General features: G+C 41.6%; 1 protein-coding gene across 5 annotated transcripts in view; it reads left to right on the plus strand.

Moving 5' to 3' along the window:
• PTPRZ1 (protein tyrosine phosphatase receptor type Z1) overlaps window positions 1-16,949 on the plus strand; it is a 206,779-nt gene that overhangs the window by 175,929 nt on the left and 13,901 nt on the right. For all 5 annotated transcript variants that reach the window (XM_080664026.1, XM_080664027.1, XM_080664028.1 and 2 more), the window contains 9 exons: window positions 1,422-1,556; window positions 2,126-2,260; window positions 4,281-4,444; window positions 8,619-8,754; window positions 11,213-11,359; window positions 14,307-14,400; window positions 14,720-14,793; window positions 15,526-15,654; window positions 16,586-16,732. In XM_080664026.1, coding sequence (XP_080520152.1) covers window positions 1,422-1,556; window positions 2,126-2,260; window positions 4,281-4,444; window positions 8,619-8,754; window positions 11,213-11,359; window positions 14,307-14,400; window positions 14,720-14,793; window positions 15,526-15,654; window positions 16,586-16,732 — 1,161 coding nt within the window. The remainder of the gene's footprint in view (window positions 1-1,421; window positions 1,557-2,125; window positions 2,261-4,280; window positions 4,445-8,618; window positions 8,755-11,212; window positions 11,360-14,306; window positions 14,401-14,719; window positions 14,794-15,525; window positions 15,655-16,585; window positions 16,733-16,949) is intronic.

A 16,949-nucleotide genomic window follows, 5' to 3' on the forward strand; every position in this document is an offset into this window, starting at 1 on the left:
TTATAGAAATTATATTAGAGTAAGAATTTATTGTGCCACATACTAGTATTTAATACATGTTATATGATCGATAATAAGAAATACAAATCAGTGGTGAGAGATTCCCCTGTCTCAAGGATTTCAGACTGAATAACAGCCCAGCACATATATATGGTTTATCTTCTAGATGTGTGAGGGATTCAGGCTGGGAATATATACTCAGAGTAGGATGGATGGATAGATAGATGGCTAGATAGATAGATAGATAGATAGGTAGGTAGATAGATGATAGATAGATAGATGATAGATAGATAGATAGATAAATAGATAGACAGATAGATGATAGATAGATAGATAGATAGATAGATAGATAGATAGATAGATAGATAGATATTTAGGGAGGTTTATAACCCCTTCAATATGAGGGGCAGGACCAGTGCTTATTTTGCATGTCCCAGAACCCCTGGCACAATGCTGTGTAGATAGCAGATGATCAATAAATCCTTACTGAAAAACTTCCAAGGTGGTGCTGGCTAAAAGTGATTACTATTAACCAGTTATCAATCTTCATAACCTTGGGCATCCCTCAGGACACCCAGCTTTGTAGGACCTGTTGGAGCTCCTCAGGGACTAACTTACTGGTTTTTCACCTTGGTCAATGGAATGTCAGTGGAGCTCCGTTATTCTCCTGACAGTGAGCTCTCAGTCTTGCTGCCTTCATTTTTATGCTGTGTGGAACACTGAATTCAAAGAAGTGAGCACCAAATATAAGTATACAGTGGGTTTGTTGTAGGCAACCACTTCTTGCTTCCAGATAAGGCAATAAGTATGTCATATCAAACATGGGATTGGGAATCAGCACTGCTCGTTTGAATCCAGGTCTGCCACTGGCTAGCTGTGGGAGCTTGGAAAGCCACTTAACTCCTCTGAGCTCCAGTGTCCTTATCTTCAAATGAGGATGATGCTTCCATTTTGCATATAGCTTATGGATTAGGGTCAATGTTTGTAGAGCATCTTGGCCAGCAATGGGTGCTCAGTGAAGCATAGCTATTAATCATTAATGTTGCTCAGTTCCACCAAGGAAAGGGTAAGGAGACACCAGAGGTTTCCTAACTGTTGTAAACAATTGAGCCCCAATGCCTGGACCACGTTTCAAAGCAGCACAGTTAAGGACCAGATATGAAGCAAAGTACATAGACTTAGAGTAAATATATTTGGATTAAAGATGCACAGAATTGTGCACCTCTTTTTCTACAAAAACATGTAGCTAAAGAAGAGTTGCTGTGTTTTTTAGTACTATTAAGTTTATCCAGCTTTGCAGGTTTATTTTTTTATGGTTTTCTTTTATGAAAAAAAAAAATGTGCTGACCTAAAAACGCAAGTCTTAGATGGTTAAAAATGACATGCAAATCAGTAAGAAATGTTTTCATTTATTTCTTCAGGGTTACACCAGACCTAAAGCTTACATTGCTGCTCAAGGCCCCCTGAAATCCACAGCTGAAGATTTCTGGAGAATGATATGGGAGCATAATGTGGAAGTCATCGTCATGATCACAAACCTCGTGGAGAAGGGAAGGGTATGTGGGTAATCCCTTAAGGCATCCCCAAAGTAACAACTAGAGGCACTTCAAAGTGCTTTCATGGAGTCAGCTTTAGGAAGCAACCAAAGGTAGGAGAGCTCATCAGGATTCCTTTCCAGTAAGTATGACAGCTAAAGGAAAACAACATTTTAGGGCAAAAAGTTTCACTATTAATCCAGTTATCTGCTATTGAGATGCGTTCTTCATAGTTTGAGAAAGATAAATGTGGCTCATTGAAAAGCAATGTGGAGTGAGATTGATTATAATTTAGAAGAGCTGTATTCCAGTGCTGGCCCTGTGGTGACTAGATACATCTAGCCACACTTTCCTCATCTGAAAAAGGGAAGTTTGGACCAGGTAATTGCAAGTCCCTTTTGCTTCTTTGATCTGTCTCTGGGTCTCCTCTTCAGCCAATCTGCAATCACTTAGAAAGGAAAGAAATATTTAGAATAGTGAGAGAATCCATTCCTGTCACAGTCTCAGACCTTTACAGATTTTAGGCGCTGCTCTTACCTGTACATTGTGCATTGTATATGGAAAAAGCATCTTTACTTTCCCTTTTGCAGAGAAAATGTGACCAGTACTGGCCTGCTGATGGTAGTGAAGAGTATGGGAACTTTCTGGTCACTCAGAAGAGTGTTCAAATGCTTGCCTATTATACTGTGAGAAATTTTACCCTGAGAAACACAAAGATAAAAAAGGTGAGTCCATAAATGATGGACATTCTCATTTGAGTAACACAGCTGGCCCGTTTTCAAGTGAGTGGATGGTATAACGAAAATAGGGTAAAAATGTATAATAAAGGCATTAAGCGTTCTTATTACTAGGTGTACTGGTTAAGAATAGCGGATTTTGTAATCAAAGAAAACACGATAATTTCAAGAGAAACATCAAAAGTGCTTTATTCAAAGTAATGTCCATCACTAGCTACACATTTCCACATCTTTCAGGTAATTTGTGGATACCGTCCCAATAGAACTTTTCTTGTATTGAGGCAAACAATTCAGAGACCCAATTTTCCATTTCTTCTTATGTTTTGAAGTACTGCTCAGAAAGTGCATGTGCTATCAATTGGAACAAGTAGTAATCTGAAGGAGCAAGGTCTGGTGAATACGGTGGGTGGGTTAATACTTCCCAGACAAGATCTTTTAACGAGTCTTCAGCTGATTTTGAAGTCTGTCATCATGAAGCAAAATTACTTTGGCATGTCTTCTGGAACATTCTGGTCGTTTCACGATCAAAGCATGGTTCATATTGATCATTTATTGTTGGTAGCGATCAGTATTAACAGTTTCATTTGGTTTTAGAAGCCACCTTCCTGATCCCACCAAACGCAGAGCATTGTCTTCTTTCTGCAGCTATTTGGCCTTGCAGTCGATGTTGATGGTTGACCTGGATCAACCCATGATTTTGTGCATTTGGGATTCTCAAAATAAATCCACTTTTCATCGCCAGTCATAATTCAATGCAAAAACATTCTTTCATGCCATTGAAGCAACATTTTACTGATGACTTTTCGGTTTTCCATTTGTCTTTTGTTCAGTTGATGTGGCACCAATTTTCCTTCCTTTAAAATCTTTCCCATTGCTTGTAAACGATTGGAAATTGTTTGCTGAGCAACGTTTAATCTTTCAGCAAGTTGTTTTTGAGTTTGACATGCATCTTCATCCAAAAATGCTTGTAATTGTTGGTCTTCAAACTTTTTTGTTTGACCTGGACGTCTTTGTCTTTCACATCGAAAATATCACTTTTAAAGCATTTAAGCCAGTATTCATAAATATCTTGAGATGGGGCATGTTCACCATAAGCTTCCTGAAGTATTCAGCAGCACTTTTCTTCAAAATAATGAATTAAAACTTCCCACAGATGCTCTTTTTTTGGCACGAAATTTGACATTTTTAATTGTAAAATTATCTATGATGTTAACACCTTCAGCAAATTTGACATATGAAGTTTTGAAGCTTGTCAATACAACAAAATAGCATACATATCAAATCGCATATATAGCAACATATGTGTAACTCCATCTATTGAAAATAATCCACATTATTAACCAGTACACCTAGTATAGCCACACCTCAATCCCAAAGTTTCTTCCAAGTCTCTAAATGCCAGCCATGGCTTTGAAGCTAGATTTGACATGGTGCTGATGGTTGCAGTGGATTTGATGCACAAACAAAAATTCCTGTCCCTTTGATCATTGCACATCCAACTAAAAATAGTGGAGCTTAAAGTAAGGGAAGGGAAAAAATAGAACAATGATGTAGTAGTCAGGGAGGGAAAAAGGAAGGGAGAGAGAGAGAGATTGAGATTGAGATTGACTGACTCCAGGGTGGAAATTCAGGCAGTGTCTGTGTTACAGACGTAAGGAGAATTCCTTCCTCTTTCAAAAACCTCAGTCTACTCTTCAGGCTTTCATCCAATTGCATGAGGCCCACTCATATTTTGGAGCATAATCTGCTTTACTCAAAGTCTACTGATTTAAATGTCAATCACATCTAAAAATATCTTGACAGAAACATCTGGTATGACTTGGTGTTCGACTAAACCACAGGCCACTACAGCCTGGCCAAGTCAACACCTAAGATCAACCATCACAAACAACAGTGTGCACATTTGCTTCATTACAGACTGATGACATCCAGCTATGAACCCTAAGCTGCTTAAGAGTCCCATGTGATTTGTGTGTATTCCTGTGATTGGCTGTCTGGTCTTTTCCAGGGCTCCCAGAAAGGAAGGCCCAGCGGGCGCGTGGTCACACAGTACCACTACACACAGTGGCCCGACATGGGAGTGCCAGAATACTCGCTGCCCGTGCTGACCTTCGTGAGAAAGGCGTCCCAGGCCAAGCGCTACGCGGTGGGGCCTGTTGTTGTCCATTGCAGGTGAGTCCCAGAGATGGGTTTCTAACCCATAGACTTGCTTATGCTAATGGCAAGGGAATCAGTGGAACCAAGATTTTGCCAAAATGGGAATGATTTCATGAAGTGGTTTTGAAACCAGACAACCAATGGGTCCAGGCTGCCTGTCACTACTTGAGCCAATTCAGCAAAGACAGGGTTGAATCATATATGAGTGTTTATTCCAAGAATGCCAGCAGAATGGGAGAGCAGCAAGTCATCCACAAAAATCTGCTCTGCAGCCCCCCTAAACCAGCTGCTTATATAGGGTAGGACAAAGATTACATGGGGAAGTAGGGATTACAGGTATGGGGAAGTAGTTAATTCAGGCTGGGGTGAGACTCCATTGTTTGGGCAGCAAGGTTGTTAATCTTTCCATTCTTGAATGAGAATGGACCACATTCCAAGTTTGATTCCCAAGTCCTGGGGGCATACAACTCCCAGCCAGGTCAGAATGCCCTTTCTTTAACCAACACAAGGCAATCATGGTTAACAGCGCGTCATTAATATTTCCCATAACCATAGTGTTAATGTAAAAGCATTCAAACCTGTAAAGAATTTTTGTGAGTTTATTTGAGCCATACTGTTGACAATCACCAGGAAGCAGAATCTCAGCAGATTGGGATAATGCTCCGGAGAATGGCAGTTCTTTACCTTCTTTTATACATTACAATCAAAGGAGGAGACATAGGTGGGTTCCATGAACTCCATTGGTGATAGATTAGAGGTGGGAGAAAGCAAAGGTGGGGGGGACCTCTGGGATTGCATAAAAAGTAAAATAATAGACACATACTTCTTTTACTTAGGTGGGAGCAGGATAGTTAACAGCAACAATTAACATGATAACAATAACAATGAAGAAATTTGTAGTCTCTGTCCTGGCGCCCAGGGAATTTGGTTGTGCCCTGAGGGGTCCGGAAAAAAGGGAAGTTAAAAGTTACCCTGACATTTCAAGGATATGTTATAGTAGATGCAAAAAGACAATAGGCCGAGTTCAGGTAAAGATTGACCTTGTCAGGGAAGACACGGGCTTATGGTGTGACTAGCTACCACAACTGCTTTTAGTTAAAGTTTAATTTCAGACCATCCTTGTGGTTACTTTAGGTCTTAGAGTTTGCAAGACAGCCATGCAGGCCTTCCCTGAGCTTGTCAGGTTAGCATGTGGCCCCTTTGTCCACAAGGGCTAGTCCCCAATATTCTATTTTTGCCCCTAACAGTTTCATGAGGGGAATGAAATTAAATACAGGTTTTCATAAATATTGATCACTAGGTAATAAATATGTCAGACTCACAATTTGCTGAATATTTCAAAGCACCAGGTATTTTTACAATGTTTATTATATCCTATTTGTTGAATTGGGTTTCAACTTATTAACCATGTGAGGCAGGTGGAACAATGTTTTGTCCTTAAACAAACATCCTATCTAATAAAAGGGTAATATGCAAATTGACCGTCACACCAACACACAAGATGGCCGCCCCCATGTGGTCAAAGATGGCCACCCCCATGTGGACACAACATGGCCACCAGGGGAGGGCAGTTGTGGGCGATCAGGCCAGCAGGGGAGGGCAGTTGGGAGGGACCAGGCCTGCAAGGGAGGGCAGTTGGGGGCAATCAGGCCTGCAGGGGAAGGCAGTTAGGGGGTGACTGAGCTGGCAGAGGAGGGCAGTTTGGGGTGACCATGCCAGCAGGGGTGGGCAGTTAGGGGGGACCAAGCCTGCAGGGGAGGGAAGTTGGGGGGGATCAAGCCAGCAGGGGAAGGCAGTTGGGGGGAACCAGGCCTGCAGGGAAGGGCAGTTGGGGGGATCAGGTCAGCAGAGGAGGGCAGTTAGGGGTGACCAGGCCTGCAGTGGAGGGCAGTTGGGAGTGACCAGGCCTGCAAGGGAGGGCATTTGGGGGGAACAAGGCCTGCAGGGAAGGGCAGTTGGGAGGGACAAGGCCTGCAGGGGAGGGCAGTTGGGGGACAAAACCTGCAGGGGAGGGCAGTTGGGGGCGACCAGGCTGGCAAGAGAGGGCAGTTAGGGGTGACCGGGCCAGCAGGGGAGGGCAGTTGGGGGAGACCAGGACTGCAGGAGAGGACAGTTAGGGGCAATAGGGCCAGCAGGGGAGCACTTAGACATTGCTCAGGCTGGCAGGGGAGTGGTTAGGGGTGATCAGGCTGGCAGGCAGAAGCAGTTAGGGGCAATCAGGCAGGCAGGCAGGCGAGTGGTTGAGAGCCAGCAGTCCTGGATTATGAGAGGGATGTCCGACTGCCCGTTTAGGCCCGATCCCACCAGGATTGGAGATGTTGCAGGCTGGGCTGAGAGACACACCCCTCCCCCATGCACGAATTTCATGCACCGGACCTCTAGTTTATTACAATATAATGGTACGAGATAAAAATGCTTGAGAAGCAACCCCTGTTCCTAGGACTTAATAATCTATTGTAGAGAGTTTGTTTAGTTTTGTTTTAATCCTCACCCAAGGACATGCTTAGAGAGAGGAGGAGAGAGAGAGAGAGAAACATTGATGTGAAAGAAACATCTATCTGTTGCCTCCCATATGCGCTCTACTAGGATCGTAGCTACAACACAGGTAGGTATCCTGACTGGGAACAGAACTGACAATCTTTTGGTGCACAGGGCAATGCTCAATCAACTGAGCCACACTGGCTGAGCTGTTGTAGAGTTATTATGCCAGGTTTACATTAGAGAAAACGAAGCACATGGAGTGTGAGGAATTTGACAGAATACTTTTAAGTTATTTTAAAACAGTTTGGGATCTAAAAGCCTTTCTCATTTTCTTGAGTTCTCCCTAATATATCCTATTGAATGTGTTATCAATTCTATCAATTCATCCTTGCCCAAGTTGTTTAACTTCCAAGCCTGGATTGATGATAAGGACAAAATGATATAACAGAGAAAGAGGAAACAACATTGGCGGTTTCAGGTGCTATTTTTCAGTTAAAATAAAAGTAGCAGCTAACCATTCCTGAGTGTTGACTCTCCACCAAGCTTTGTGTCCACAGAAATCAAATCCCTCTCTGTGTGCAGTGTTTTCATCAAAGCAGTGCCTGTGTTCTTATAGAAGCAAGCATTTTCCTTTGCTCTACAGCTTATCTAACATATTCTAATTACCTATCTCAGGAGTTCTCTTCAGACAAAGTTTGAGAGACCTATCTTGAGGTTTTTATCTGTTCGCCTGAAGATAAGCTGAGGGAAACAGGAAGATGCAAGAAAAACAGCTCTGAAGGTCAGGAATTGTTTCTGAGCAAATGGAGAAGGACCAGGGTATTGTGCAGAGCAGGTGCCAATTTTCCTTTCTAGCACTTTCCACTTGTTGGAGCAGCTGAAAGGAATCCAGTCTGTGAATTCTGTCCCTTCAGTAGAGTCTTTGAAGAAGTCAGTAGATAATGACCCTTTAGAAATGACTGAACTTAAGCTTTATTCTTCACGCTCTCGCTGAAATGATATTTTTCAGCTGCAAGCCTGATCGAATTCTTTTTCCCATTAATGCGGAAATCTTTACAAACATGTCTCCCTGGCAATACAGACCCAGGGACCTTTCTTTTTTTTTTTTTTTCAGAATATGGTGACGCTGGTGCTTTTATTTTTCTCAGATTAATTGTCTATTTATTATGCTCTGACAAATAATATTTTCACTGTGCAATATAAAATGAATAATAAATATATTTATTGAAAATAAAAATCTACAACAGAGCCCTGGCTGATTTGGCTCAATGGATAAAGTGTCAGCCTGCAGACTGAAGGGTCTCGGGTTCAATTCCGGTCAAGGGCACATGTCTGGGTGTGGGCCGATGCCCAGTGTGGGGCATGCAGGAGGCAGTTGATCAATGATTCTCTCTCATCATTGATATTTCTATCTCTCTCTCCCTCTCACTTCCTCTCTGAAATCAATAAAAAAATATATTTTTTAAAAATCTACAACAGAAATAGATTGTTTTGCAGTTTGACTTGTAGCAAAAAAATTAATGCAAACTTTGTCATTTGAAGCATATGCTTAACAACTACTTACAATTTTGGATAGCTAATTATTTATTATGTGGCTCATTTGCTCGAGGAAGGAAATTATTTTAATTTACAAGACAGCTTGTAGTGACCTATCTTCCATTTTATTCTGTGCTTGACATTGAAACCGTTTTTCTTCTGTTTTCTTTAGTGCTGGAGTTGGGAGAACAGGCACATATATTGTGCTGGACAGTATGTTGCAGCAAATTCAACATGAAGGCACAGTCAACATATTCGGCTTCTTAAAACACATTCGTTCACAAAGAAACTATTTGGTGCAAACCGAGGTATGAGAAAAAGGATAATTTTATTTATCTAAGGGTTGGAAACATCACTAAAATGCTAACGCTGGATAGACAAGTGTTTGTATTAGCAGGTGAATTAGTCTGGTAGGGTTGCCATATAAAGTACTACAAACTGGTTTAAAACAACAGATACGGATTGTCCCATAGTTTTGGAAGCTAGAAGTCCAAACTTATGGTGTTGGCAGGGCCATGCTGCCTCTGCAATCTCTAGGGAAGGATCCTTTATTATCTTTTCGAGCTTCTGGTAGCACGTGTGTTCCTGGGATGGAGCAGCATAATTCCAACCCCTGTATCTGTCTTCAAACGGCCCTCTTCCCTCTGTGTCCATGTCCAAATTTTTCTCTTACATGGACACTAGCCACTACCTCATTCTAATTATTTACATGTGCAATGATTCTATTTACAAGTACCGTCACATTCTGAAGTGCTGGGTGTTAAGGGTTCAGCATATCTTTTGTGGGGGACAGTTCAACCCATAAGAGGTAATTGCATATAATTCATGGAAGGGTCAGCTAAATTTTGTCTATTTTGTGACCAAATGGAAACTACCTTTAAAGTAACGCCAGTTACAGAGAAGATTCAGAAAATGAGTCTTCTGCTAGCAAAATCCTCAAGTTTTTCCTCCACATAGTAAATGAATGGATTCATTTTTATATTTAAAAAGTATGCATTATGCTAAAGTTCTATCCATTTTTAGGCCCATATTCTTTACACATCTATGGCACAGGACAAGTCTGCATATCTGTGTTGGTTTTCGCTATCCTATATAATGAAAGAGTAATATGCAAATTGACCATCACTCCAACACACAAGATGACTGCCTCCATGTGGTCAAAGATGGCTGCCCCCATGTGGACACAAGATGGCCACCACAAGATGGCCAGCAAGGGAGGGCAGTTGGGAGGGACCAGGCCTGCAAGGGAGGGCAGTTGGGGGCGATCAAGCCTGCAGGCGAGGGCAGTTAGGGGTGACCAGGCTGGCAGAAGAGGGAAGTTGGGGGCGACTGAGCCTGCAGGGAAGGGCAGTTGGGGGGTACCAGGCCTGCAGGGGAGGGCAGTTAGGGGCAAATAGGCTGGCAGAGGAGCAGTTGGGCATCAATCAGACTGGCAGGGGAGTGGTTAGGGGGTGATCAGGCTGGCAGGCAGAAGTGGTTAGGGGCAATCAGGAAGGCAGGCAGGAGAGCAGTTGGGAGCCAGCAGTCCTGGATTGTGAGAGGGATGTCCGACTGCCCGTTTAGGCCCAATCCTATTGGGATCAGGCCTAAACGGGCAGTCGGACATCCCTCGAGGGGTCCCAGATTGGAGAGGTTGCAGGCTGGGCTGAGAGACACACACCCCCATGCACAAATTTCGTGCACTGGGCCTCTAGTGTCTAAATAAAAAGGAATGTAAATTGAAAATTATTGATGGCAGCTTGAAAGCAATTGGAAACAGGACAGGTTTCAATCCAAACCAAATTTCATTTCATAAAAGAACTGACATTCTAGTTACATAAAGACTAGAGCAGTGGTTCCCAGTGGTTCCCCATAGGGGGCAATTGGATTTTTAAGGGGTTATAAACAGTGAATTTTTTGCATTTCTTCTGATTCTAGGGGCCTCGTATACAGTGTATAAATGTATCTTGTGACATATTTATGCATTTCAGTTCTCTATTATATGTTTTGAAACTCTATTTGCTATTTCTTCGTATCACTTCATATTATTATTATTATTTAACAATTTCTTAGTGACTTCTTCCTCAGTACTTCAACTGTCCTTTCATTCTTTTATTTTTCTCTTTCATGAATGCCATGTTCTTTGGAAGCTTGTTTAGACTAAATGAATGGCTTTTGACACTTCCTCCACATGATAGGAGCTCACTTTTTGAATAATAAGAATTATATGTCACAGGGAGGGCATCAGGATTTTAGAGATGCTTAGGTGAGGCATGGCCAAAAAAAGGTTGGGAATCACTGGTCTAGAGAAAAGAGTCCTATTCATAGAAAAAAAGATAACTTTAAAAACCGTATAAATCATTACACTAAATTATATATGACTGGCTAAAAGGAGAATTAGAATGGACAGAGGGGAAGACCCATCAGAGGGAAAGAGGTCATGGAAGTCCTCATGCAGAATGCGGAAGTGGGCCTTGAGTTGAAGGCAGGGCAGAGAAAGGGCATTGCTTTGCCTCCCCAAATCACCCTGCCTCCTTCCCACAAATGTGAGTCCACAAGAAATAGAGAGGTGAGGGAAGAGAAGAGCTGTGTTCTGCCATAACTGCCTCTTCCCCCCCGCCCCCTCCGCTCCAGCCTTCCTGCCGGGCCTGATAAGCAATCTTTTGTGGCTTTCTCTCCACCCTCAGTAAAACGCTTTCTGTCTGTCAATGGAAGATACTGCTTTTATACCTAGATGCAGATAAGGAAAACCTGAAGTAATATTCCCTACTGTCCCTGCCTTGCCAGGAACAGTATGTCTTCATTCATGACGCGCTGGTTGAGGCCATACTTAGCAAAGAGACTGAGGTGCCAGACAGTCACATTCACGCCTATGTCAATGCGCTCCTCATTCCCGGGCCGACGGGCAAAACAAAGCTGGAGAAACAATTCAAGGTGAGTCCGCTTGGCAGCGCCTTGGGTCTCTGTCCCCACAGAACTGAATGTGCCTGCCTCCTCTGTCGGAGTCGACAGGGCCATGGGGATGGGCGAAGAGAGCTATTGGCACAGTGGCTTGTATTGTTCTCTGCAACCGGCAGCGAAGCCACGTGGTACATGTCAAAGAGAACCTTCCTCTGGAGTGGCAAGAAGAAAAAGTTCTCAGAAACCCTAGACTAACTTTTATAAATGCAGACTTGGGCAGGGGGAGGGGGGCACCCAGCCCACCAGGATGAACAGACAGGACTTACAATACAGACCGGACAAGTGCTCTTCTTACTTTGAAAAAACCAGACCACTCAGCCATGCGTGCGGGGGCTTGGGCTGTTCGTGCTGCTCTTGGGAAGAAGTCTGCCCCACTTGAAGCCTCTGAGCTAGAAGAGGCGACACCACAACAATGGCTTCTGCAACCCGTTTCTCCCACGCACCCTGTCCCAAGGCCGTGCACCGGGGAGGAGAGCACGGGCTGTTTCTGTTGTTGTTTAATATTATTCCTCCTGCAGTCCAGCTCTCTGACTTCCAGAAATCAGGGAGCAAAGAACTCAGAAAGCAGATGTGACCAGGCCTGCCAGCTGGGGTCGGGACATTGCAGAGGCAAGGCTTCCAGAGAAATGGAGGAGTTACTGTGCTCCCCATTATTCCTGTACTAACCTCTTACTTCTCAGGATTCCCAGAGAAACAGGGCCAAGTTCTGAAGAAGGACTATCTGGGAAGAATTCAGAAGACGTTGGGGAAAACCCAGGAGAGTTAGTTAACAAACCTTGAGATTTCAGGTTTTCCCCTCCCTTCTCCCCGGCCTGCAACATAGATGTTAGCACTGAATTGTCTCTGACCTTGTTGCCCTCTTAGCACCGTTTGCACTTCGGAGAAGTAAGAGAAAGACGAGGGGTGAATGCTGAACTGAGCACCTGCTGTCGGAAAACATGAATGTTTCCCTCAGCCAAGCTTATCTGAGGCAGAAAGGAACGCTTAAGAAAAAGTGCACAGCGTGGCTCCCAGAAACAGAAAATAAGGAAATATTAAATGTCAATATTAGCTTTTCCCTTAATTAAAAAAAATACATATGCATTACCCATATTCCGCATTTCACTATGCGTTATCCCTGACACAGTTCTATAAGAGAATTGATATGGCTTCCACTGGATGACCAGGATCAAAATGGAAATATCAATTATGACATCAGAATCCATTGAAAAAGAGGGACATTTGACTCTGTTTCCTGTTAACATCATAACTAGGAAATGCAGGTGTGTGTGTGCTTATTGTCGTATAAGGAAAGGTATTGATTCAAGTTTATCCATAGGAAAATTTCTCTGCAATAAATTTTGCATGTCTATTTATTCAACGAATATATATCAGACATCTATCACATGTCAGGCTTTTGTGTTTGACACTGGTTTTTTATTTTTTGACACTGATTTTAAAATTAATATAGCATAAAGGTCACAAAACATCCAAACCAATACTGAAATATAAGAAATAGAAATGTGTTGTACTGCTTATGGAAGACTTATTATGCAGATATAATAATATTTAAAAACAGACAAATAAGCCAGAGGAACCATGCACATGTGGAAATTATGTAATTAATACAACATTACAAATTAGTAAGGTAAGGATGAACTAATCGATAAATGATATTAGAACAATTTCTATGTGGAAACAAGTAAATTTAGGCCCCTACCACACCTCAAACATTAAAATTATTCAGATGGATTTTAAGTACCTCAAGGTGAACGCTAACTATTATAACTATTAGAGGGACATACCTTTCCAGGGTTCAGGGTAGAGAAGGGGTTTTTAAATGAAAACATAATTTACAAAAATCTTAAGGGAAAACTTAATACATTGGGTGTAAATGTCTATGTGATTAAAGAGAACAAAGATATTTGCAACTTTTTAAACAGACTGTAAGATATCAAAAACCCCTACAAATCAATAACTGAGAGTGAAGTAGAAATATGAAACTACAGCCCTCAAAGAAGAAATCTAAATGGCTGATGAACATTAAAGTACTCGATCTCACAATAATTAAGGAAATGCAAATCAAAACCATGATACAGCATTTTTTTATATATCAGACTATCAAAACTTAAGCACTGGACACCCTGGCTGGTTTGGCTCAGTGAATAGAGTGTCAGCCTGCAGACTGACGAGTCCCTGGTTCGATTCCCGTCAAGGGCACATGCTTGGGTTGCAGGCTCGATCCCCAGTGAGGGGCATGCAGAAGGCAGCCAATCAATGATTTTCATCATTGATGTTTCTATCTCTCTCTCCCTTTCCCTTCATCTCTGAAATCAATAAAAATATATTTTTAAAAAAGATTTAAACACTTGGTGACTCCTAATTTTCTATAGAAATCCTCACATGTGAATATTCAGTAATATAGAAGGGATATTCATTGCTACAGTTTTGGACATAGCAAAACATTGAAATGACCTGAACCTTCAGTAATTGAGGAATAGATAAATAGCAAGTAGATTGTTCATGTGATGGAGTACTAAAAGAATGAATAAAATCCAACTATATCCATATATATTTACACACACACACACACACACACACACAGTATGCAGCTTATCTCCCAACTGCATGAGATTTAAAGTGCACACCCACAGAGGAAGCCATGGGGAAGATCTTCCCGATGCTGCAAGTCAACTAGGAACCTAGTGTTCTCTGTTTCTTCCAACTTTCCTGGTGTCAAACACAGACGTGCCACAGAGTTCCCTAAAACAACTTCAGTTCAAGGAATTCTTGAAAAAAAGTCAGATATATTTATATTCGGTATCTTACCTTGGTTGGGTTGTGTATGTATACGAGTGTGTGTGTGCGTGTGCGTGCATGTGTGTGTATTTGAGTGACTTTAATGAAATAATCTGTATTTTTCCTTCACTCCCATTCTCAGCTCCTGAGCCAATCAAATATACAGCAGAGTGACTATTCTACAGCCCTAAAGCAATGCAACAGGGAAAAGAACAGAACTTCTTCCATCATTCCTGGTAGGATATGTGAATCTTGAAAAAAAACAAACAAACAACTCTTTTTCATTTATAATAGAAACCTTGTAAGTAATTTAAGAATATTTATACATTTTAGGACAAAAGCAATACACTCAGATTTTTCTAATTATGTAACTTTAAAAATTTTAAAAGACTCTCAAACCCTGAAGTGTCATTTAAAACGGCAAAATACATGGTAACATGAGCTTAAAGGTCACAGTCAGCTTGAGACATGCAGCTGTGTTTTGCCATGTGGGGCTGGAGGGGAAGGTGTAGCGCGGGCGGCACGGCTGTTTACCCAGAATGCTCTGTGTTGCAGTGGAAAGATCACGGGTTGGCATTTCGTGCCTGAGCGGGGAAGGCACAGACTACATCAATGCCTCCTATATCATGGTAAGTCAGAGAAGTCTCTGGGGAGACTGCCTGCCAGTTTGTGCTACCAGAACCAAAACCAGAGTGAGCTGCCTGAGGCAGTAGCTGGGGACATGGGCAGCAGCCCTGGGGACAGAAGTCAGATCTGATGACGGCAGGCCCACCGCCCGCAGTAGCGATAGATAACAGCATTCCCTGATGCTTTAGTGTAGGCTGGGACTGGGAAAACCTGCAAATAAGTAGGTGCAGGAACCAGACACCATCAGGGCTGATGAATAGACACAAAACATGTGCTCATCCATCAGAGGGCCCCTGGACACCAAACGTGCCCTGTTGTCAGTGGTGTGAAATTTGGCACTCTGTCGCTGGGACTTGTGGGAAATGAGAAATGTAATTCTTCTCTAGATTTCCACCCTGTATAGTGAAGGAGATACGGTTCGTAAGTTATGTTGATAAGTCTGCTCCTAGAGCTGATGGCTGTGTGAACTTGGACGTCTGCTTAACCATCTGTAAAACGCGGATTGCATTTTCTGTCCCGTAGTACCGCTGGGAGGAATAACCGACTTAAGGGGAGAAAATGCTTAGTGCTACACCTGGCATAGAGCAGTGTCCCCTAAACATCGACTGGAGGAATCACATTGTTACTTATAAACACAATCTGAAAATAAAGAGACTGCCATAAACTTACCAATGTTTTCTGAATATTTAAAGTCATATGTCAAGGTTTTATCTACCGTCTTTTTGATTGTGTAGGGTTATTATCAGAGCAACGAATTTATCATCACGCAGCATCCCCTTCTCCACACCATCAAAGATTTCTGGAGGATGATATGGGACCATAACGCCCAGCTGGTGGTTATGCTTCCTGATGGTCAAAACATGGTAAGGCCCTCAGGCCACTTTCAGTATTGTCCTTGAGGGAGAAATATCAGCTCACAACAGCCGGAAGTCCAGCAAACAAACGGTCATGTTTGCAAATAATAAAGTAATGTCACTGGAGTTGCACCTTGACTATTATTGGGCCTGGTTTGGTTATGCAATCAGGTCTGAAATTGTTGAATGACAGTTTTAAATAAGGGTAGGTTGAAATGAATTTAAATTTAAGTATTTTGTGATACAGTCTAAGAAAATTACAATCACAATCATGAATGAAGTCAGTCCATATGCTTCTAAGTATTTTTAATAAAACTTTGTAAGATATTTGGAGATTCCCCCAGTTTGAGGCTATCCATAGAAGACCAATTTGGAATAAAGTAAACTCCCAGTATCAGAAGGACTTTATTAGTATCAGAAAATCATGGATGCCCTATGCTACTATTCATATGTATTTGGAGAAACCCCAAAATAAAATAAAATTAATATTTCATTTAGCCTTTGCTTATATACCTTGAGATTCATTTCTTGTCCATAAAGTTATGCTGACCATTCCAAATGATGCTGTAAATTGCTGAGCTCTTCAAATCACTTGATTTTCATCTACTAAGTTATCAATTACAGAAGCAACAACTAATCTTTGTTATTGATAAACTAAGGAAACAAAATAACAAAGCAATAATTTGGGTTCTTAAGTTTTATTCTGCAGGTTTATAAGACACAAGATTTTAAGAGTAAATTTTGAATTCAAAGAAAAATGTGTTGAATTGTCTATGGCAGTGGTCGGCAAACTGCGGCTCGTGAGCCACGGTTTGCCGCTCTGTTGACTAATGAGTTTGCCGACCACTGGTCTACGGCAACCAGTTAGCTTCATTTCACAGCCTGCTTAATTAGACATTTTATTAAATTCTAGCATTTTCTTTGGTTTTTAATCCTCCAGGCAGAAGATGAATTTGTTTATTGGCCAAATAAAGATGAGCCTATAAATTGTGAAAGCTTTAAGGTTACTCTTATGGCTGAAGAACACAAATGTCTGTCTAATGAAGAAAAACTTTTAATTCAAGATTTTATCTTAGAAGCTACACAGGTATGGATATAATCTAAATGACAAACTTTTCATCTTAAGCACCTGTTAAATATACGCTCTTTAAGGATCTTTTCCAGCAATAAAAAGAAGGAAACCGATTTCTTACAAATTGAGACAGATTACCTAAATTGTAAGTTTTACTTGTCACTTTCATTTTCAAAATCTTGTAGAATCATTAAATACTTAATTATCACTAAACAGAAAACAAAGATTTCTA

Source organism: Plecotus auritus (assembly GCF_963455305.1).
Source record: "Plecotus auritus genome assembly, chromosome: 4".
Lineage (NCBI taxonomy): Eukaryota > Metazoa > Chordata > Mammalia > Chiroptera > Vespertilionidae > Plecotus > Plecotus auritus.